Source organism: Otolemur garnettii, unplaced genomic scaffold (assembly GCF_000181295.1).
Source record: "Otolemur garnettii isolate 467f Iridium unplaced genomic scaffold, OtoGar3 scaffold00105, whole genome shotgun sequence".
Taxonomy (NCBI): Eukaryota; Metazoa; Chordata; class Mammalia; order Primates; family Galagidae; genus Otolemur; species Otolemur garnettii.
Genome location: NW_003852500.1, coordinates 5690477 through 5714032, shown reverse-complemented (window position 1 = coordinate 5714032; position 23556 = coordinate 5690477). Strand labels below are relative to the sequence as shown.

Sequence of the window (23556 nt, the reverse complement as noted above, 5' to 3'; positions counted from 1 at the left end):
TCACTCTGGGCATCTGCCAGGAGGATGACAACTCAAGTAAGGGAAATGGAGTTTTATTTGTTTCTAAACACAAAGGAAAGAATCTTTGCTAGGCCTAATTAAATGTCATTTAAAAATAAAAGAACTGTATGTTCTTTATTCCATATCCTGGTATCCCCAGGCAGCTGTGTAGAGGCAGGCCTGCCAATGGCTGGCCCACGGCCTATCCCACAGGCACAGGCCACCTACCGCCGGAGGACCCTCAGCCCTGATCCAGCCAGCTTGCTGTCCCTATCTCATGGCCATGTGCTGCTGCATTGCCATCTGGCTCAAGGGCTGGCTCTGTTGCTGGCAGTGTACCCTGGTGAGCCTGGTGAAATGCTGGTGCCTTGCTGGAGCCCATAGGTGCCCTGGCCACTGTCCAGCAGAGACTGATGAGCAGTCTTCAGTGGATGCCCCACTAGGAAGGGACCACAGTTAGGCGTTTTCAGCTGGGATGAGGGGGTCTGCACCCTACTCCTCTGTGGCACCCTGAGGAGACCCCTGGAAACAGGCCTGACTGCCAAGATTGCCTCGATTTGCATACCCCCTTTTTGCCCACTCACAGGGGGCTTTCATAACCCCTGTGGATCTGATGGTGTTGGGCCAAGAGGGAGGCAGGCCAGAGGCAGGGGGGAGGCCAGAATGGTGAGGAGGCCCCGCTGGCCTGAGTGGGAGATCAGCCGTGCCTACTGGGGAAGGGCAGGGATACTCTGAAATACCACCTGCTTCACCCCTAGGCTCTCAAGTCTCAATAATAGGATAGTTATTGGTGGACAATGATTTTCTGTGCCCTGAGGAGCTGTCAGAAAAAGCTGACTGGACAGAAAAGGAAAAAAAAAAAAAAAGGAAAAATGGAAGAGGAGGAACCCAGACTCAGCAGAATTTGTATTGAGGAGTGTGAAGAGGAGATGGCAAGATTCCTTCAGTCAATGCAAATAGTATTTGGGAGTAGAAAGAAATTCAGAAGGGAAAAAATGAATCGTGTGTTGGTAACAAAGCTTTAATTATCAGCGTGGGCATGGTGTTGGGCTCTGGGGGGGGGCCTGGGTTCCCATAGCGGCCACCCCCTCACTGGAACCCTCTGCAGCCTGCCAGGCCTGGAAGGACACATGAGGCAGATAGGACCCTTCTCTGTGGCATTTATGTATATGATTTCCTGAAGCTTGGAGCTTGGTTTATGTGTCTTGCCATGTCCCTTTGGATGCTTCCCTAGCTCAGCATGGGAAGGGGCGGGGACCACAGGGGTTTAGGAGAGAGGGTGAGGACTCAAGAGACCTAGCTGCAGGTCTGTCACCCTCTTTGCCCCCAGTCGCGGGCAGGGCCTGAGTGGGTACCAGAACCAGCTCTGAGCCCCCATGCCTGGAACAGGAAGCAGGGGGCAGTTTTTCTCTGCTTTCTCCTGTCTGAGGCAGGGGCCTCCTGGCTGTCCTGGGCGTAGGAGGTAAGAGGGGACATACAGGTGGGGTTAGCGAGAGGGTGGTGCCAGCTCCCATGACCTGTGTGTCCAGGAAGGAAGGCAGTGGGTAACCTGTAGGATAGGTATCCATCAGTGACCTGCAGTTCTGGTGCTGACACAACCCAGCAGGTGCTGAGCCCATCTGGAGCTTCATTTCATGCTCAGGGTCTCCATGAGCAGGGGCTGCATCTCATTACCAGCCCCCTGGGCACCGGACCTGTGCACAGGTGCACCCTAGGCTTGCCACTGGGCCCCGCCCATCTGCCCTTCGTATTCCCAGCAGACAGGCCCAGGGGTGTCCAGAGCTAGAGAAGACAGGTCGACTTAGAGCTAGGCAGGTCTGAGAGCTGGAGTTTGGTGAGGGAAGAACATCCCCAGGAGGAAGCTTCCTGGGCAGGAGTGTCCAAGTGTTTGTTGGGGGCCTTCAACCGTGGAGTTGGGGCATGGGAGGTGGATGCAGGGACTTGAGGAAGTAGCTTCCATGTGGTCCAGGAGCCACCACCTGGGGCAAGGGCAGGTCCGGGCCCCTGGGGCAGAGGCAGGGTATGGTTCAAAGGCCCTGCCTGGCTCTAGGCCCCTCTTGCACTCACTGAAGTCTCTAGAAATGACAGAGAACTAAGCTGCAAACTCTTTTAGGCAGGTGTCACTTGCGTGTGGTGCAGATGATGCCCAGGGGGCTGGACCACTGGCACGTCATCTGAGGCTCTTTTGCAGAGCTGGGAGGACCTGGGTGCAGGCTCCCATCTGGCCCGAGATGGGGATGGAGGACCCTAGTTCAAGTTGCCTGGCACCTGGGACCACAGACCTAGTTCTAAGAGACTATAGTAGTTTCAGAGTAAGAAGGGGAGGGTGTGTACATCAGGGACACTGAGGTATCCATGACAGGGATATCAGAGCGGAGCACCCTTAGGAGGATGGGAGAGAGTCAGCTAGGTCCCTTCCCCTCCCCCACCCCAACCCCCAGAGTGGCACCCAAAAGGTTGGGTTCCAGCCTCTGCCTTTACCAGCTGAGGTTCCAGACACCCTTTTGTCCTCCACTGGCCACAGGCTATCCAACCTGGGTTTCTTTGCCAGTTAGTGGGATCCAGGTAGTTGGAGCAGTCCCCACTGCATTTCTCCTCTCTCAGTGCCCTTGATGCAGGTGGGACCCCAGAGGAACCACTGTGGCCGACCATCCCCCTCCCTGCATTGTCTGCCCTGTGAACCCAGTTCCGGGACAGCAGGATCAGAGAGGTGGGGAGAGTAAGTAAGGCTGGGGGGGTGGCAAAGGAGGCATAGCTGCCTCCACTCTCTGACCAGTCCATACGAACGCAGGCTGGGGAGGGGGCAGGGTGGGGTTGGACAGACAGAGGAGGTCCCCAGGTTCCCAGTTCAAGTCCCTGTTTGTATGTAGGTAATCAGTAAATGCTTGTTTTGGAGTGAGTGAACCTGACAGGAAGGGCTCCAGGGAGACTTGCCAGAGAACAAACCGGGAAGAAGGCTCACAGGCCATGGCACGGGCCTTTCCCTCTTCTCACCACATTCTCTCTTTTCTAGAAATCTCCTTTAAGTCTTTGCTCAGATCTCAGAGCAGGGAGGCTGAAGTTAAGGTTAACATCTACGCTGCCCCATTCTGTTGACTCCTTCTCCTCCCCTGGTCCTCCTTCTCTAACCTGTAATATAAGGTCATTATCTGTGTGGCCTCCCAGGCTCCCCTGGTGCCCTGTGATCCAGAGAGTTCCACTTCCTTCACTGGTGTATCTCCACTATCTAGGCAGGTTCTTACTGACTGTGAACAAATGAAGGAATGAATGGGCTAGGAGTAAGGGCGCTGGAGAACTTTCCACCCCCTACTGACCCTAGTGCCAGCAATTTTGGAGAACCAGACGGTTGGCTCTTAAAGAGCAACTGGGGTCCCATTTGTTGGGTCCTGGCCCAGGTCCCAGTAGCAGGCATGGTTCTCGTTCTACTGTGGCCCCTGAGTCTGTCATCTGTCCCAGCTCCTTATAGGAGTACTTTTTCTTTCTCCTCCCAGCCAGCAGAGGGGAGACAGGCAAGATGTGTAATTTTCAGTTGCTAATTGTGATGCCCTGCAGCTTGCTGAGCTAAAAATAGTCTCCGTTTTTGTTGAGTAGTTTAAAAAATAGAAGCCCATGTGCTGCCTCAGAAAGAAGCCCCCCTCACTAAGCTTGGCAGAGGCAGGGGGCTGGCTCGTGCCGTCTTCCTCCTCTTGGCAGATTCCTGGGACTCATGCAAAATGGGCCCTGAGGGCTATTTTTGTCCCAGTTTTCCAGGAAGCTGGGTTTCTTAATTTGGGGTCCACAGATGAGCTGCTGGAAGCCTGTCAGACCCTGGAATCATATGCAGAGTATCGTGGGAATGTGCATTTGCCACGTGTCTGGGCAAGGGCTTCAGCCTTCCTCTGGGGGTCATGGTCCTTCTGGGAACACTTAGGGACAATGTTGAGAAGGAATGGCAGCCCAGGGTAAAGCAGGGCTGGGCAGACCTGTACATCACTGCCTGCCTGAGAAGCCTTATGGGGGTCCTGACCAGCTGGACCCTTAGCTGATCCTGTGGGCTGAGCCTAGGTGCCCCCTTCAAAGAAATGAGCCTCTCTGGGCTGCCTCCCTGGGCTATGAGAAAATTGCATTTAAATGAGAGTTCTGTAATGCCCAGCACACAGCCAGCTCTGCCTCTTGCTGATGAACATCTCAAGGACAACCTGGTTAGTCAAATGAAAGCTTATCCCTACTTTTACCATTTCTCAGAAGGTTCCAGAACGGTAGACTCCAGGATCTAGAAGGGGGTCCTAGAATTCTGACCATGTGTTGGGAATGTGCCCTAGACAGCTCCTCCCTGCAGAGTTGAATGGAGGCCTGATCCTGTTCCCGTCTGGCTATGTCGGATCCTGTCTCCTCCCAGGCTGTTGTGTCCACTCTGCTGTGTTTGAGGCTGGCCAGGTGCCCCTTGGGGCCACCTTCTGACATTTCTCCCTAAGCCCCTTTAGGGGGGCTGGACAGACGTGCTCTATGCAAATGTGCCAGGGTGGGGATGGTGTGTGCTCAGTGACCTGTACCCCTTTTCCCAGGATTTGTCCTGGAGAGCAGATAACTGGGTTGGGAGCAGGTAACTGGGTCCTAGAGGCTTAGGAGAGCTCACCGACAGGGCAGGCCAGGGCCCTCCCATGTGGCTCCTGAGGGATAAGTCCCCTGCCCAATTGGTCACTGAGTCCCTTCCTGCCCAAGAGCTCTACACAGTAAAGCATGGGAGGCAGTGAGCTGAAGGCCCACAGGCCCTGTTCCTGGGCAGGGATCTTCCCCATAGGAATTGGGAGGTAAGAGCCCAGGGCATGTCCCTGTGAAAGCAGACCCTTCCATAGGGTGTAGGGTTGTCCAGGACAGGCATGGGAAGGAATGCCCCTGCAGGAAGACTGCAGTAACTGGGTATTCCTCTGGAATCCGCATAATTTACAGTAATTTATGTTCCTTACCCAAGTGCATTTAAGCACAATAACTTATTTGTGGCAGCTTGAGCTGTGGGAGTCTTTTATGAGACCACTGGCAGAGTCAGGCCTTCCCTGCCCTGCTGGGCTCTCACTGTCTCTGGGCACCCTTCATGCACGGGGGAGTAGGAAGGGACAGAGCTGTTATCCAAGCCTGGATGTGCTGGAGTGTACATGACGACAATGCTCCCAGTAGGCTCTGGCCCCTGGCCTGGAACCATCTGGGCCTCCATTGCAGCTGCAGCTGTCAGGGGTCCAGGGGCTCCTGGAGGGATGGGATGGGATGGGATGCAGGGTCTCTGGGCCTGTCTCCTGTACAACTGGAGTTGTGAGTGGAAGGAAGACATGCATCCAGGTCAGGACAGTGCCTGGCAGCCTCTCTTGGAGCATGCACCCGGCTCTTGCACATGTGTGGCCAGAGGCAGATGCCTCCCTCCATTGAGTGGGTGTACACTGTCAAGTAGTAAGTGCTACTAAAATCCCTAAATTCCTTGAAGAGGCTGCAAAAGACACACTTGCTCATACTCTTCAGCATTAACTTCCTAAATACTCTTTTCTGTCTCTCCCAGGATCTTGCATTGCACTGGGGCTGCCAGAGGTCTTTGCTCTTAATCTCTCAAAAGGCCTGAAAGTCTCTCAGATCCTGGCTTCTTCATCCACCGTACTCTCTTCCCTTTCTGTCCCCCTCCAGGCCCTCTATCCAGCTATGCAGAGGTGTGAGGGGGTATATGCACCTGTGTGCATGTTGCACCTATATGTACACTGTATGCACCTGCACCTGTGTGCATGTGTGCACATGTATCTGTGCGTACCTACGTGTGTGAATTGTGGGGGAGCTTTGAGCACTCAGAAGCTAACATTTCTGGCTGTGTCCCTGAAAGGGGCCTCTTACCTGAGTTGTACCAACCCAGAGTTGCAGAATGGACCTGCTGGAAAGGACCCTGCAGATTGAGGGCTGTGTTCCCAGAGCTGCTCAGCCAGGCTGTACAGAACCCTGGGAGCAGCTGCTGTGAAGTTCAGATGTCAGTGTCAGCTGTGACAATATGGCCCCTGCTTCTCACACAGAGGGAGTAACTGTCCCAGACAGCAGCTGGGGGGAGGAGGGCCTGGCCCCCCCGTGTGTGTGTTTTTGGCTCCTGACCCGTCACTCTCTGGGTACCTTGGAGCCATCAGCATGTGCAGCATGTGGCTATTCTAGATGTCACAGGGGCACAGAAACAAATGGCTGCTTTCTCCAAGCCCAGCTTCCCTGGGGGCCAGCACTGATGCAAAGGCCTATGTGGGAACACTTCACTGGGGACTGCACTTCACTGGGGACAACAGTTGAGGAGCAGGAGGCTGAGAAACACAGGGTGAGACCCTGAGGGAGGGTGCTCATCAGTTGGTCTCACTGGCATCTCTGGGGAGGCTCTCTGAAGCGTCTGTGTCTCAGAATAGTTCATCTGGGCTGAGGAAGGGGTTTACTCACTGCGCCCATGCCCATGAGTGGAAGTGTGCCTCACAGGTGTTCACGGCCATAGGGCCTTACCTGCCCCAGCCCTGACTTCAGGGTTGTACACCTGGGCCCGTGCATCTGTATGTCTGATGTCTCAGCAAGAACCGAGAGCCCAGGTCAGGAAGTTTAGTGTGTGCTGACAGCACTGAGGCCCTAGATCAGAGGCAATAGACCGGAAACCAAAGGTCAGAAGTGGTAGTAGCTGATGCTGGGCCACTTGGGTGCCACTGAGGCAAGGCACAGATGTGGCACAGATGTGGGTGGCACATGGCCACATCTGGTACCAGGCACACAACCACATCAACTTCCACCTTCTCACTTAACCCTCCGACATCCCTGCAGGGAGATCGGGCAAGAAATCCAACTTCCAGCTGAGGAAACTTGAGGCTCAGAACAGTTCAGAGGCTTCTCCATGGACGCAGAGACAGAATGTGTCTCCTGGCTCCACTGTAGTCCCAGGCCCAGGGCCTGCAGCCATGAGAAATGACTTACACATTCAGGGTGCAGACAAGGGCATGAGAGGCTGGGGGCCCCATGACCCCATGGGGGCTTCCCAGAGCAGTGTCACCTATGCTAGACCATGGAAGGGCAGCCACAGGACCCCATGAGCCCCTTCATGCTGTGAGGAACAACAGCAGATGTGCCAGGTGGGCTAAGCCTGGAGGGCTAGGATGGCTATAGTCAGGCGGGGGTGGGGGTGGGGTCTAGGGAGAGGGCAGCGGTGCAGCAGCACAAGACGCCCCTCTGCCTTGCTGCTTTGCCCACCTTCCCTCTGGCCAACCTGCCAGGGATGGCGAGATACAACCTCCCAGCACCCCAGCTACCCACAGTGCCGCTCTGGCCCTGCAGGGCAGGGCTGTGGCCTTCTCACCTGGCTGCCTACGCCCTTCAGGCCCAGCCGGGATTCAGGCCCTGGTATAGGGAGGATGTCCTTCCTTGATGTACCCACGGAGGGCCATGTAAACCTACTCTGAGATGGAGGAGGCCCCTCTCTGCCTGGTTGCTTAGGCCTGAGCACTGGGTGGCTGGGCCTGCCCTTCCTCCTAACAGCTCTGTGGGGGAGGGTGGCAGGAGGTGAGGCCTGTCTTCAAGGAGACAGTGAGTCACTTTCACCCACCTCGCTGTGAGCACGTGTTTTCTGAGTTGATTAGGTCTATAATTAGAAGGTGCCTGCCTTCCTGCCTATACACAGGAGGAGCTGCAAGGAGTCAAGAGGAGGCTGGGGTGCAAACTTGTCACCCACTCCCTATAAAGGGACTGCTGCTTTGTCTAGGCCAGCCCCGGTTGGACTTGGGGCAGAGGCAAGGGTCCTACAAATGCCAGGTGGGAAAGCTGGCCCACCCGAGCCTTGCACAGTCTTCCTACGCTTCCTGCTCCTATTTGCCCCTGGAAAACCCGGGGAAATGCCAGTGCCTGGGCTGTCCCCAGGACCAGTTAAATCAGAGTCTGGTGGGAGCCCACCCAGTAGTGAGTCCATGAGCAGTCCCCAGGTGACACAGGTGGGCAGCCACAGTGAAGATCACTGTGGGAGTGTAGCTGGCACAGCTCACCTGTAGGTTGAAACTCTTAGAAGGGGCTTCCTGGGCCCTCACCCACCTGCACACCAATCAGATGGAGATTTGACCCAGCAGGCCTGGTCTGGAACTCAAGACCCTGCATTTTAACAGTTGACTGGGTGGTGCTGCTGAGCATCTGGGAGTGTATGCTGGGCTCACTCCCACAAGGCCTCTCACTCCAAGACGGTACTGCTGTCTGTTCCAGGAAGGACCAAGGTGTCTAGAATTCATGGCACCCATGTGGCCTGTACGGGGCACTGAGCAACCACACCAGTGGGGCACAGCTCCTTGGGGCTGGGGAAATGCATCCTTCTTTACACAACAGGTTTGTTTGATCATTCCAGAAAACCTCTGATACAGCGCTCCTTGTGCCTATTTTGGATGTGGAAAGTAAGGCTACAAGAGGGTGAGGATCCTGACAAAGCCACGATAAGTGGCTGAGCCAGACTCTGACTCAGGCCACCCTGCCTGCCTTTGCTGCTGGCTTGGCGTGAGTACTTGTGCTGCTGCGATGTGGTTCTGTGTTCTGGAGCAGCCAGCTGTGCCTTGTCTTCACCTGCAGCGTGCGGTGTGTGGAGAGTAACTCCTGGGGAAGTGGGGGTTTACTGTGAAAAGAAAGAAAAATCTTTCAACTCTAGCCTTTAATATACTAAGTACTTGGTGCCTTGTCTGCTGTTGCAGTGCGGTTGCTATCGCACGCACGCTCCCTCCCACACCAGCTCAGAGACCCCAGGACTCAACCCTGAGTGACCCATTCCCCAAGAACGGGGCAGGTAAGGGGTAGACACACAGGGGTACAGCCACAAGTCATAGTTCCTGCTCTTGCTGGGCTGGAGGAGGATCTAGTGCAAGAAAAGGGACTTTCTTCAGGGTCAGGATGGCTAGTGATGATGCCAAGCTGAGGGCCCAGTGGAGGAAGTGCTGTAATCATCCTCATTTGGCAGCTGAGAAAGTCAAGGACTGGGTACATCACCCGGGAACACGGAGCTGGCCATCACAGGCCTGGGACTCTGACTTGAGAGTGAGCGTCATTCCACCCAGGAGGAGCCATGCTGGGAACCTGCCTCTTCCTCTTAGGACTCAGCCTGGAGACCCTCCTCGAAGAGCTCTATGACTAGGGGGGAGTGGACCCTGCTAGGGACTGAGACTGGGTGGGGAAGCGGACATCCCCAGGACCTGGAGGGACCTGGTTTGTGGGCTGAACCCAGAACTGTGTGACTTTGGGAAGGTTGCGCCACAGTGCATAGGCCTTGGTAGAGATGCTGGACCCCTGCTGCGTAGCTGTGGTCTGCAAAGGTGATGAGGGGCCAGGGAGCCCACCTTCATTATTTAAGTGCACAAGGGGTTACAGAGTCCCACTCTGGGCTCCAAGGGAGGCTGGCCAGAGGACACAAAGGTGAATGATAACAGCTAGTTTGGGCCTAGAGGATCAACAGTTTGAGATTAACCTGGGGAGGATTCCTAGAGGTGGCCATACCAGGGCTGGACTTTGAACTCCTAAGATTTCCTTAGTTGAAATTCTTACCATTGGGCCTCAGTTTTACCATCTGAAAAATGAAGGGTTTGCTCACATCAGTAGTTCTGAGGCCTGAGTGGCTGCAGAAGCCCCTAGAGGGCTTATTGGAGCACAAAAGCAGACCCCACCCCTGCTGTGGCTTGGCCCAGCTTTGAGGGGAACAGTCTGTGAATCCGTACCACACCTGCTCCCCATCCTGGAGTGAGGGCAGCATAGAGCCTGGGGGCCCAGACCCTGCCTTGTCCTGGAGACTCACCTTGAGCTCTTGCCCTCCTAGCAAAGGATTTTCTAAGAATTTCAAGGACCCTTCAGATAGCGGCATCTGGGCCAGACATCCTTTTTCCCTGGTGCAAGGTGTAGTTAAGTGCTATGGTGTGGGCAGTCCGCCCTGGGCTAGTAAGGCAGTAACCCAGAGTCCTCAAATGGCAGGAAAGTAACATAGTTACTATTTGCTCTGCACAGTGGGGGACCTGAGGTTAGAATGGCTCAGAGGTTTGACCTTTCTAAAAGCTGAGTGCCCATGAGCTGTTCAGGGAGTCAGAGTCTGAGGAGGGGGGTGAAGTACTTTCCACTGCTTTCTGAATAACACCCTCCACCGTGGCAGTGTGGTTTTGGGCTGCAGCTAGGAGCCTAATGCTGGGGCAGTACACCTACCTGCCAGTGACAGCAGTGAGGCAGCCCATGCAGTTGAGGCTGTCTGTGGCCCTGCTGTGGCAGAAGGGCCCGACTCCACTGCCCCACTCCAGCTGCCTACACCCTGTGCCTGCCTCTCCTCAAAGGGTAGAGTGGCAGTGATTGGCTAAGTGTGCCAGGTTAGGCTGGGGTGAGCCACATTTGTCTCTCAGGCATGAGCTTTAGAGGCCCTAGCTGGCAAACACCACACATTACTTGGTCCCCACTTGGCCCCTCCCAGGTGTGGGCATTGGGGAAACTGAGGCTCAGAGTGTTTCATGAGAGCTCAGCTCCAGTGTGAGGCGGGTACCCTGAACCCCATCACTATGGGTTATCCCACAATGGACAGCCCAGTTATGAGCATGAAACATCTATATCCCCAGGGCATTCAGATGCTGCAAGTCCAAAAGCAAGTTCCAGATCTTCCCCTAAGTCCTGCTCTTACATGCTCAGCCTGGGACCAGTGTGGCCCTGATCCTCTTACCACCTGATCTCTGGCTGGGCTGTGGCATGGCCCATGGATAGGTTCCTGTCTCTCTCCAAGAAACAGCACCTGGCACTTTCTCTGCTCAGCCTTGTACACATACTGGATCAGAACCTCAGCACCCACTGCCCCTTGTGCCTAGAGGATTACTTTCTCATCCCTGGGCGTCGCAGGGCTAACACCATCAGTTGTTCAAGCTCCACCTCACCCCGGGCTGCTCCTGATCACCCACCACATGCTCCTTGTGCCTCCTCCTGCATTTTCTCCATAGTTAGATGTGAAGAAACATGGATTAGCTGTGGAGCAGCTAGGGGCCACTGTGGGGTCTGCCCCTGGTGGAGGTGCCCTGGCTAGCACTGCGGGGGCTCACTGTACTACACCCCTGCACCATGCAGGCTGCCAGCAGCCTGGAAGCTGGCCTCATGGAAATGCCTTTGGTCGCTCACTGCCTTGTCCTTCTCACCCAGGAAACTATGCCCCAGACGTCTGCCGTTTTCTCTGGCTTCCTTGGGCCCAGCTGTAGCGGACAGGTGCAGCCTGGCATGGGGGAGCGGGGAGGCGGGGCCAGCGGTGGCTCCGGGGACCTCATCTTCCAAGATGGACGCCTCATCTCTGGGTCCCTGGAGGCCCTAATGGAGCACCTGGTCCCCACGGTGGATTATTACCCTGATGTGAGTGCTTGGGGCCCTGAGAGGTACAGCTGATGCGGGAGACCTGGGCTCCAAGGAAGGCTGCTTCTGGGAGGGAGGAAGGGACCAGAAGGTCCAGGCAAAGGGCAGAACTGGGTGGAGCCCAGGGAGGGGTTGGGTAGTGGGGGCTGAGCTGTGACTTCTCTGCTGCTATCCCCAGGCAGCTAGTGGGGCTGTCAGGGCCTGAGCTCTGGGCAGAGCCCTGGGGAGGAAAGAGTAGTTTAGAGTCCTAGCGAGGGCAGCCTGAGTCCTGGAACCATCAGCTGAGCTGGGAAGCTTGTTTGTGCATAAACCCTGGTGGTGCAGAATGAAGAGAGGATGCCCATCCTGCCCGGCACCCCTATCCCCCACCCCAGGGCAGAGAGGAGCAGGGGAGCAGGACTAGAGCACAGGACTTTTCTTCCACAACTCAAATCCTCCCTCTTTGCCTCAAGAGATGGCTTTATACATTCTTGAAACTGAAAAAACATTCCTTTGTCAAGTGGGGCTTCTCTTCTGCCTCTGATAGGTGATGTCCCTTAGCAATAGTGGCATTGCCGCTGCCTGCTCCCTTCTGTGAGCTGAGCATCCTTCCTCTGGGAGGACCCAGTCCTGCCCTCCTTGTGCCCTCCTTTCTTCCTCCTGAGGGCAGTCATGCTGCTGGTCTGGAGAGTCAGCTCCGCTTCTCCCCCTGCCCAGCCTCCTACATCCTCCCTGGGTTGGGAGGACTTACTGTTGTGCTGTCCACTCCTTTATCCATCCTCTGCCCTTTGTGTAAGCCCTGTGAGGCCTGGTTGGGGCTGGTGCTGATGGTGTACACACACACACACACACACCCCTACCTGCTGAGTGCAGGGGGCAGAGCCAGGGGAGGGGCCCAAGGCCCTGAAGAAGTCCAGAGCAAGGCCACAGTCCCTCCAGTCTGTGGAAGGAATTGCCTCCTATTGGCCTGCCCCAGAGGTACCACCTTAGCTAACTATCACTGAGTATAGTCCCCAGAACATTGCCCTGGGATCTTGACCTGTTTCCCAGGAGAAAACAGAGGAATGGCAGAGACAGGAGAGTCCAGGTGGGCATTGGTTCCTCTGCTGAGCTCCTGGGTCCTCTCCCTCCCTCACCCTTCCGTCATTGCTACCACCCAACATGCAGGGCAGCCAGACACTCAAGTGCTTGGAGATGTGTAGGCGCCTCCTGTGGGTGCCCCAACCTTTGGCTAAAAGCCCTGTGGTGTGATGCCTAGGGGCCTTTGTTTAGAAGGAGGACCCTGGGAATCCCACCTGTGGCTGAGACTCCTGAGCCCTTGTGCTGCATGGTGTGGGGCAGGTCTCAGGAAGTTTTTGGGCGGTTAGAGGAGCCACCAATGCCACAGAGTGGGTTAATGGGAGCCCAGGCCCCTGAGTCCTGCTCCAGGAGATCTACGCTCTCTGCAAGCTAGGCCCAGCCTGCTTCAGGTTGGAGCAAGGAAAACCTGCTTCTTCAGACTGGGAGTCAGGGGGTCTTGGCCATCCAGCATGTAGGTCCAAGCCCCAAAGAGCTCCTGTTTTCAAATCCACCCTGTCATAGGCAGGAGCCAGTATGAAGAGCCCATAGGCACTGACAGGGCAGGGCTTGCCACTGTCTTTCAGTAGGGACCATAAAGATACTGGTGAGGGGGTTAGGAGGACTTGGTATGGAGAAGCCTGTGTGGCAGTTGGAATCAAAGCCCATAGCTCTTCAGAGGCAGAGCGGGGGCCCCACTAGGCTGTGCCCTCTCTGGCATTGCTACTGATCAGCCACACCCATCGTGCCACACCCTCATTGGCCATTCCTGCTTCCTCAGACCTCACCTGGCCATGCTCCTGGGAGGGGGTCTTGCCCACTGACCTTTAGGCAGAGCAGGAGAGGGTCTGAAGAGGCAGCAGGGAGCATCACTGTGTCCCACTGTGGGAGAGCTGTGGGAAGCAGGCTGGAGCTGTGCCTTCTGGGTGGGCGGGAGTACAGTAGCAGAGACCAAGAGGAAGGCCCTGCAGGTGTAGCCTGGAGTGCCGGCCACTGGTGTAGTTGGGCATGGAAGGCCAGCTGTGAACCCACATGGGGGGCCACCTCGCCAAACCTCACTGGCTCTTTGCCCTGTCTCCTTGTTTCTTGTTTTCAGAGGACGTACATCTTTACGTTCCTCCTGAGCTCCCGAGTCTTCATGCCCCCTCATGACCTGCTGGCCCGAGTCGGACAGATCTGCCTGGAGCAGAGGCAGCAGCTGGAGGCTGGGCCTGAGAAGGTAAGGCTGCCGAAAACAGGATGCCTGCTGGCTGGCTCCGGGCTACCTGGCGCCCACATGAGAAGTGTGTTCAGAGTAGGGGGTGGGCAGGCCTGGGTGTGGCCGAGCCACGATTGGGTCAGGGGTCAGCAGCATGGCTCCTTGTTCACAGGATGGGTGCCCATACGACAAGCCTTCCTCACAGGCTGCTCGAAGGAAATGCTGGTAGTGGGCAGTTCCCAGAAGGGTCCCCACAACAACCTTGCCAGTCCTCCTGGTCAGTGCCAGGATCCCTGAAAAGGAGGAAAAGCCACTGGGACCTGGGTGGCTGCTAGCTCTGCCGGTGCTACTTGCTCATAGCACAGGGTTTCAGGAACCCTAACAGGGCTATTTGTCTCTTGGGATTGAGCCAGGGTTCTACAGTCCTAAGAGGCAAGGGAAAACAGCTTCACCCTGAGCCCCTCAGGGCTGTAGTAGGGGGGAAGCTTCCAAAAGCCCATGGTCTGGTGGTGGGTGTGCTTTGTGGAACTGAGTGACACAGTGTGTGGCTTGGCCACGTTTGCTGGTGACCATCCCCTGGCCTCCTAGCTCCCTGTGGCCTGGCCTCCTACAGCTGGAGGTTTACAGAAAAAGCCAGGGAACACATGGTGCCCTTTGTCTCCTCAATGTTGGTGACAAGTGGTATGTCCTGGAGCACCTGTCAGCCCACATAGTCCAGAGGGAGCAGGTCTCAGGCTGCTGCTGGGCAGGGACAGAGATGGGCTCTGGCCTCAACCTCAGGGTCAGGAATGGCTCCTGAAGGAACAGGTGGAAAAAAGCCAGAATGGGTGACTGGAGGAGGTGAGATTCCAAGCTGAGGGTCAACAGGAGCTAGAGAGGAAGGCGCCTGGGTGAGCCCCTAGCCTGGGACATGGCAAGGGACTGAAGAGAGAATGCCAGGCTCTAGTTCCTGTGGGGTGTGGGCCTAGTAGGCTCCAGCTGTCCAGCTGCTGCGCACTGGACTGTGGATGTGAGGAGTGGCCAAATGCAGAAAGAGACCCTGCTGGGCTGAGGGCTTGGGACAGGGATCCGGTTGGGCTGGGTCCAATGTGGGGTCAGGGCTGGGGGTGTGGCCTCGCCTTGCTGGCGGGTGGTGGATGGGAGGATCTGGGTTGGAATCTGGCCCGTGGCAGGAGTGATTGTGCCCCATGGGAGCATTGTAGTGAGTCAGTGGGGTCTCAGGGGTCGAGCACATGGCACCTTCTTCTCTCCCCTCCCTTGGGCGGAGACCACACAGGCATCTGAACTGGTCAGAGCCGTCATGGCAGAGAGGGCTGAACGCGGGGGCGACCACAACCTGTGCCCAGTCCCCTTGGCCCTGTGCTGGGTGCGGGGGGCCCAGGCCTTGCATGCGTGTGGACGGGAGCAACTCCTGGATGCCTGGGCAGATTTTCCTGACACATGCGCCAGAGTTACACCCCTGTTTCCCCAGAACGCAGCAATCTGCTTTTAGCCGAGAGGGGGCAGACAAGAGTCTTATTTAACCTGATTTTGCTTGCTTTTGACTATGCTCTTTTTATGGGTAACTGCTAATTATAGCAAATAGAACTAGTTTTCTATGTCATGTAATGACATGTCATGTAGGCTTGTTAGAATGAGTTTAAGTGAGAAAGAAAGGCAATTTAAGGGAGTGAAAACAACTAAGAGTCTAGATGGCACAGGTATGGCAAAACTACGGGTGGCACACACAGGTGGGGATATGCCCAGCACAGGCCCTGGGGGTGGGAGCAGCTTGCCCCACTTGCCATATTGTTTCCCAGTCTGGCCCATGGGTCCTCACTCTGTGCTCTACTGCCTTAGGCCAAGCTGAAGTCCTTCTCAGCCAAGATTGTGCAGCTTTTGAAAGAATGGACAGAGGCTTTTCCTTATGACTTCCAAGACGAGAAGGCCATGGCTGAGCTGAAGGCCATCACACACCGTGTCACCCAGTGTGATGAGGTGAGCACTTCCTTAGCCCTGGCCAGGCTCCCTGGGTTTGTGTCTAGGGGGTTGCCTTCAGGAGGGTGGGTTCTTCAGGGACAGTTTTACATGTGGTCCCCTTCCCTGTCATTCCCCCAAGAGGGTTGCTGCGTGGCTTTATTCAATCTCCCCCACCCCTAGATGACAGCTCAGTTGGCCAGCAACCAACCAGACCTACCCATGACACTGGACGCAGAAATCCTGCAACCCAGTGGCCATGATCATCCTGGCCCTTGCCACCTTTGTTCCTGGAGTAGGGGCCCATCAAGGTGTTGTAAGAGTGTTTCCCTTTCCTAGCTCCCAGCTTACTCTTGGCCTTTGGTACACACAGGAACATGAGAAGCCTGGGGCAACTGGGACCCCTACATTGGGAGAATTCCATGTACTCAACAGCTCCTATTTACCCATAGGGCTTAGGAAGCCCAGGGAGAACTTCAGGAGAGGCCAGGGACCCCAGCCTGCCCCTACCCAGTGGGGCAGAGGCTCTGGGCCATGAGAGAAGCCCTTTCTAATGCCTTGCCCCATTCTGGGAGCTCCTTCTCCTGTGGGAAGGCAGTGAGAAGCAGCCACACTTTTCAGACCCAGAAGCCCAGCCCTGGCCCTGCCCTCAGCCACTTCCCCAGCAGTCCTCAGAAGAGCCCATGCTATTACCCCACTCTATTATTGAAGGCCCAAAGTCTCATGGCAGGTTTGGAAAGAGGATGTGGGCTCACAGTGGTCAGGCATGTCTCTGGAGGTCATATGGATCACCCCATAGTGGTGGTGGCCTTGCTGGTGGCCCATGCCATCACCTTCATTGCTCTTGACCCCCACAGGAGAATGGCACAGTGAAGAAGGCCATTGCTCAGATGACACAGAGTCTGCTGCTGTCACTGGCTGCCCGGAACCAGCTCCAGGAGCTGCGAGAGAAGCTCCGGCCACCAGCTGTGGACAAAGGGCCTGTCCTCAAGACCAAGCCACCGGCCACCCAAAAGGACATCCTGGGTGTGTGCTGTGACCCTCTGGTGCTGGCCCAGCAGCTGACTCACATCGAGCTGGTCAGTGCCACCACATGCGGGAAGGCAGGGCATCTACTGCTGCTGTGCAGGGCCACCAGACCCCAGGGTCTCTTGTCACAGTGCTGCAGGGCCTATAGTCAGACCGGGTCATTAGGGGGGACCTGGCTCCCCAGCCTCAGGCCGGTGCCTCTGCGTGCCACATGGCCACCCTGTGTGAATAGGAGGGACAGTGCTGTCCTGCATTTAGGAGCATGGTGGCCCCAGGATGGAGGACTGGCCTGAGAGGAGGCCAAGAGCCTGTACCCAGTTAGGGCCCCTGCTCCTCACATCCCATGCAGGTCTGTCCCTTTCCTCCAGGGGAGGCTCTTTACCCTCCCCCTGCTATCTCCCTCCCCCAGGACAGGGTCAGCAGCATCCACCCTGAGGACCTGATGCAGATCATCAGCCACATGGACTCCCTAGACAACCGCAGGGTGAGTGGCCGAGGCCTGTGGCATGCTCTGGGCCCCCAGCCAGTGCCACATGACTGGCCAACCTGGCACCTGCTTCAGAGGTTTGGATGACTGTGCAGGTGATGCACAGGGGAAAACTGAGGGCTCATCCTGGGTCTGGGGCGCCAGCCTGGCCCTGTGCTGAGCAGCAGGGAGTAGACTGGGTTTCCGTGGAGCAGGCTGAGCCATCACCTGGGGGATAGGCCAGCCATGGGGACTTCATTGTCCAACCAGGGTCCTCTGGGCTCCCTGAGACCTACGGTGTCCCCACAGTGTCGAGGGGACCTGACCAAGACCTACAGCCTGGAGGCCTATGACAACTGGTTCAACTGCCTGAGCATGCTGGTGGCCACAGAGGTGTGCCGGGTAAGCACACCCCATAGTAGACATGGCAGGGTGCCCATTATCATGCCCAGGGAGGCCCTGAATCCCACCCCACCTCAAGCTAGGTGATGGAACTTTAAAGGTTACATTGCCAGGGCCATGGCAGTGCCTCCTTTAGTGATGACAAATACCCCATCTTGTGCTCCCTCTGTGCCCAGCACTTCCTGGTCCTCTTTGGGGCCTCATTGGGGCAAATAGCTCCCCCCTAGTGGTGCCATGCTGAGGACACCTTGTACCTTTTAGGTGGTAAAGAAGAAGCATCGGACCCGGATGTTGGAGTTCTTCATCGACGTGGCCCGAGAGTGCTTCAACATTGGGAACTTCAACTCCATGATGGCTATCATCTGTGAGTGCCTGGGGGCCCGCTATAGGGGTGTCTCGGGCTGGCCCCCACCCCTCCCTGGTCTGACCCCACTTGCTGTTCCCTGTAGCTGGCATGAACCTCAGTCCTGTGGCACGGCTGAAGAAAACCTGGTCCAAAGTCAAGACGGCCAAGTTTGACGTCTTGGAGGTAGGCACAAGCTTATGCCACAGTCTCACCTGGCATCACCTGGAGGGGCCCTGACAGTGGGAGGGGGCTTCCAAGTGTAGTGGCGAGTTCCACCTGGCTGGTGCTATCATCTTCAAGTGGTGAGTACTCAAGCTGTTCAAGGCTAGGATCTTGCTACTTCTCCTGGACTCAGCATTGCCTAAGGCAAGTTCTGGAGAGTGGTTAATAAAGGGTTTGACAAAAGTCCTGAGGTGAACAGCAGGAGCTAGCAGAATCTGACCAGCCTTTTCCTTGGTCAGCTTCTCCTGGTCCTGGACATCTGGGTGGCCCCCAGGCTGGCCACCATCTGACAAGTCCATCTGCAGCCTTACCCAGATGAATTTGATCCCAGAGACCATTTTTTACAAAACATTGGTGTCTTGTGGGAAAGATCAGGTCTCAGAGCTACTGAAATATGTTTTGAAGGAAGAAGGGTGAGGCCTGGATGTGCAGGCAGGACTCTGACACTTCTGTCCAGCTTTCCAGAGACACTGGGACCCAAACCTGGAAGCCCCTGGCTGCGGGGCTCAACCAGTTACCTTCGTGCATCCCTCCCCTGTGCGCACTCCTGGGCTGCCTGTGGGTAGGTGCTTTCTCTGTTCCAGGGCTCCGGCCCTGCAGAGGAGCATCCTTAGTGGGTCTGAGGGGCACAGCCTCAGATGCTCATCAGGGTCTCTTTGGGCCTGCAGCACCACATGGACCCATCCAGCAACTTCTGCAACTACCGCACAGCCCTGCAGGGGGCCACGCAGAGATCCCAGATGGCCAACAGCAGTCGGGAGAAGATCGTCATCCCTGTGTTCAACCTCTTTGTTAAGGACATCTACTTCCTGCACAAAATCCACACTAACCACCTCCCCAACGGGCACATTAACTTCAAGGTGAGCTCAGTTTCCTGGGCTCCTAACACAGCTCGGGTCAGGCTGAAGCCAGCTGTGTTACTGTGGCTGCCAGGAAGTGGTCCTGCAGCAGGGTCTGTGGTTTCCGGGCCCTGCCTGAGGTTCTGAAAGTGGCAGAGTGGGTAAAGGGCACTGTTTGACAGTGAGGTATGAGGCACTCCCTGCCCTTCTGGGTAAATGATCCAGTCATGCAGTTGGGAGTCACAGGGAACTATATTTACTCAGGACTCTGACTCTAGCCTCACCCTGCCAGGTAGACAGAGAAAGGGCCATCCTGAGGGATAGGAGTCAGGAGGGGTGGGAAAGGGCATTCCAGACAAAACCAAAGAATCTGTCTGGTGGGCCTCAGGACAGCTGGCGTGACAGAGGTGACTGGACAGGTGATGGCCCATAGCTGTTAGATGCCCTCGTCACACAGGTGAGGGTGGGAGCTGTGGGTGCTACATAGCCTTTGGAAAGAGAGAGCATGATGTGCTGTGATCACTGTTGGGGTGGGCATGGTGGCCCTGGGGCCAGGGTTCTAGATGGGGCCCTCCTTGGGTCCCTGCTCAGGCAGAGGGCAGGACACAGTGGCCTTGGAGGACACCTGTTGGCTCTGATGCCACCATAGCCACAGGGGCAGCCATACAGGGCCACTGTTCTGTCTTGCTGGGATGAGCAAAGTGAACAGCAGATTAAAGTCAAAACCCCTGTCCCCTGCACTGACCAAGGGTTGGAGCTTAAGGTGACAAATGAGCATCAGTTGGCCTTTTCCTTTTCAGAAATTTTGGGAGATCTCCAGACAGATCCACGAGTTTATGACATGGACTCAGGTGGAGTGTCCCTTCGAGAAGGACAAGAAGATTCAGAGTTACCTACTCACGGCGCCCATCTATAGTGAGGAAGGTGAGGGGTGTTTCCTGCCAGCCTAAATCCCTGTTCAGGCTCTGTGCCTGCTGGAGGCTGACCTGGGAGGTGGCCTGGTGGCTACTCTCTGCCACAAGAGGCCTTTTCAGCTCACAGGGGAAAGCTTGTGTGATGGGGGGTTGTGGGTGGAGAATAGGACAGAGGCTTAGGCTCCAGGGGCCTCTTAAAAGGCTAGAAGGGGTCAGGCAGGTGTTGCAGGGCAAGGAACCTTCCCAGAGTCCCTGACAGCCAGCCCCAGAGCCTCATGCAGTAGAGACCTGTGTATGGTCTAGCCACGGGTTGTTGTCCCCTTGTCCTGGGCCCAGCTGCTAGCTTGGAAGGGATAACTGGGTGTTCATAGATGCCACACAGGGACGTGGTTTTCTGAGGGGATTTTCTCATCTCTCAGCTCTCTTCATCGCCTCCTTTGAAAGTGAAGGTCCTGAGAACCACATGGAGAAGGACAGCTGGAAGAACCTCAGGTAGGAGAGCTCCAGGGACACCTGAGTCTGCAGGGAAGGGGAGAGGTGGGAGTAGACCTGGGATCTGCCCTCCCAAGGGCCTTGAAGCACCTTAGTGGCCCTGTGCGGGGCTGCTGGCCCTGGCCCTGGTGGGCAGGAGACCAAGGCTTGAGTTTGGTCCAGGCCCTGTCCCTACCATGACACATGCCTGCCTGTCTGCCTGCATGGGGGCCTGAGCACTGCCTGTCCTGTCCACCTTTAGGACCACCCTCCTTAACAGAGCCTGAGGTGCCAACGCGGCTGCAGCGGATGGAGCACACGCACGAGTCAGTGTGAACCTCGAGTGATGTGGGCAGAGCTGAAGTGGCCTCACTGGTTGGGGTCCATTTTGTATATAACTTTTATGAGAAGAAAATGGTAATTATTTCATGCATCAGCCTTTGGCACTTACAAAGTTTTTTTGTTTATTTTAAATAACAGGGCAGGGCCCTGCTTTGGGGAGGGGTGGGGGAAAGAGTATCATGGGAGATGGCATCCATGATAGCGTCTTATTCTGATGAAATGTAGATTTTTATTTTCTACTTTTGATTATTAACATCTTAAAAAAATTTTAAAAAACCCAACCAAAATCAACGTGAGCCCTGCCTGCTTGGACGCCTTTCCAGCCAGTGTCTCTGATGTCGGGGTTAGTGCCTTAGAGGGTACTGGGGCTGTCTTCCTGCTCCGCCATGAAGCGCTGGCCCTCCCGAGCCTGGGCCTTAGGGCTCCTGTGGGGGCCCCATGGCCCGAAGGTCTCATCTGCACACTTCTGGAAGCCCTTTGGGTGTGGGCTTTCCAAAGTTTACATTTTTATTTTCCTTTGTCAGGGATTTGTGGGGTCAGGGAGGGGCAAGGGCACCTGGCTATATTTTCTGTAACAATGTGTCTGGCAGATGGTTCTCCAACACACTTTAGAAATAAGGAAATCTAAAATAATGCAAGGGAGGGAGTTGTGGAGTTGTCAGTTTGAAAGACACTGAGCTGTTATGAGCCAAAGCAGGCTCTGGGACGGTGACAACGCAGAGTTGTTCTCAAAGCCCACGTACAGAAGGAGGGAAGCCCAAGAGCCAGTGTTCTAGAGGACTGGTCCCCTCCCCTAGTTGGAATCTGAAACACAGAAAATCCACCATGCTGGCACTGATGGAGCCCATTCAGATAACACTGCCCCATGCTGGGAGGTACTTTTCTACACCCAGCCTAGAGGAGCACACTCTATTTTCCACGTCTGACTTCCTAGTGTAAGCCCTGGGCCTTACTGACCAAGGACAGGATGGCTCTCCCTCAGAAAGCCAGAGGTGGTCTGTCTCCCTTTTTACCCTTGTCCCTCCCCACATGCCTGGCTTCAGGAAGCTTGGGCAAGGATGGGCCAGGTCCCATTTCCCAAAGCTCTGTGGAGAGCCTGGAGACCCGCAGGCTGGCCTGGGGAGACGGTGACCCTGGGCCCACTGAACTGAGGCCCTGGGCAGAGCGAGAATAGTTACACTGTATTGTCACAGTGTGTTTGCACTTTCCCACGTCCTAGCTAGTACAGATTGTATATTGATAGTACATATTGCTTTGTTTATGTCTTTGAGATAAAGGCTTAAAACTTGAGAATATATATTTGGAATACAGTGTTAGAACGTTTTCTGTACACGTGTTAAAGGGCCTTCACGTCCACGTGCACTTCATGGGTGACCAGTTCTACTTGAAACAGTGTCTGCGTCTGCTACTTTATTTTCCCAATTTGATACATACCTTAAATTTGATGTTTTGGTATTCTGAGATGAACTCTTGAGTATAAAGCTGTACCATAATGCAGGATGTCAGTTTTGGTGTGACTGGACATACTTGCATCAATAAAAGAACACATCGCTCCCCTGCCTTGCCTGCTGTGTGTGTGTGGAGATGTGGGCTGTGGGATGAGGCTGTCAGGCTCAGAATAACCTTCCAAGGAGGGGCTGAGCAAGGGGCTGTCATCTGTAGCTGGCAACACATTCTGACATAGGCCTTTCCAATGACTAATGCAAGACTAGAAACAGCTGTATAGGAGGGGTGTTCTGGTCTTCCATTCTCAACATGAGCCCCCCAAAGGCACCACTCGCTGTGTATTGCATGGTCACATGAGTCTGGGACTCCAAGTCAGACCAGGCTGTAAGGACTCCTTTACTGCAGGGCTAGCCAGATGGTCTCTCCTGGGGGGCGGAGGGGTGGTGGTGGTTGGGGAGCCCCTACTGACATCTTCCTGCACAGCAGTCTGCATAGTGTGGTCTAGATGGGGCCACTTCTGTTGGAATGAGTCACATTCAAGAGTGCTGGGGAGCTGGGGAATTAAGAGTTGAAGGACAAGAACTGAGGTGCCAGAGAGAAGCCAAACTCGCCCCACTCATCCAGGCTGCTCATTCCTGCTGTCCACAGGCCCTGGCAGGTGATGCCTGACGTCCTCCCATTACAGATTTTTTAGACAAGAGCAGTGGTGAGAAGGGGAGAGAGGAGAATAGGGAGTTTCATCTGTGAATGACCGTGACCATCACAAGATAACTTACCATCTTCTGACCAGCCTCTATACTGCTCTTACTGAGCCTTGCCCTGCGTTTTCAGAGCTAAGTTTAATCATGCTTCAGTGTCTGTCGTTCCCCTGAGTGCAGCGCTGCCCAGCAAGATACTCTGAAGGTATGTTCTTTGCCTTGTCCAGCGCAGGAGACACTAACTACATGTGGGCACTGCATATTGAACTGTGGCCCATATGACCAAGGACCTGTGTTTCTGATGTGAGCCCACTGTACCGGACGGAAGGCTGGGCCTCAGGCCTTGCCACCTGCTGCCCCCACAGTGCCCCATGGGGCAGATGGTGCATTCAAGTGCTCAGGTAAACTGGGACACCAGTGAGGATGGCTGATCTTTGGGTGAAAACCACCACTTTTTAGGTCTTTAAATCCAATGGCATCCCTAATTTTCTGGTGAAATTATTTAATAAGCATCTACCTGCCTGAGCTAAAGAAGGGGCAGCACACAGATTTGGTCTGTGCTCTGGATACAACCCTGAACAGGGCATGTGAGGGGGCTCTCTCAGCTGTCCTGGAGATGCAGGTCCTCCAGCACCATGGTTCTTAAGTGCCCCTGAGAACTTGTTTGAAATACGCATTTTCAGATCCACTCCCACCCTCAAAGTCCTGCTGCACCTGGGAACAGCCCTGGGCTACCAGCTGCATATGAGAAGCCCTGGCGGGCAGGTGAGGATTTGTGTGGGCTCCTGTCCCCTTAGAACACACCCCCCGCCTCTCCTCAGACACACTGACCTTACGTGT

General features: G+C 55.4%; 1 protein-coding gene across 3 annotated transcripts in view; it reads left to right on the top strand.

Moving 5' to 3' along the window:
* RASGEF1A (RasGEF domain family member 1A) overlaps nt 1–22128 on the top strand; it is a 28538-nt gene extending 6410 nt beyond the window's left edge. Inside the window, exons 2-13 of one of the 3 annotated variants that reach the window (XM_023517188.1) lie at nt 11149–11352; nt 13484–13606; nt 15425–15562; nt 16399–16620; nt 16980–17054; nt 17307–17438; nt 17700–17802; nt 17888–17967; nt 18675–18866; nt 19646–19769; nt 20179–20251; nt 20493–22128. In XM_023517188.1, the coding sequence (XP_023372956.1) occupies nt 11149–11352; nt 13484–13606; nt 15425–15562; nt 16399–16620; nt 16980–17054; nt 17307–17438; nt 17700–17802; nt 17888–17967; nt 18675–18866; nt 19646–19769; nt 20179–20251; nt 20493–20517 (1491 nt within the window). In that variant the 3' untranslated portion in view covers nt 20518–22128. Of the gene's footprint in view, nt 1–10352; nt 11353–13483; nt 13607–15424; nt 15563–16398; nt 16621–16979; nt 17055–17306; nt 17439–17699; nt 17803–17887; nt 17968–18674; nt 18867–19645; nt 19770–20178; nt 20252–20492 lie in introns of those variants that run through there. The other 2 variants (XM_023517187.1, XM_003796601.3) reach the window with 2 other exon arrangements.
* Nucleotides 22129–23556: the final 1428 nt, after the last annotated feature.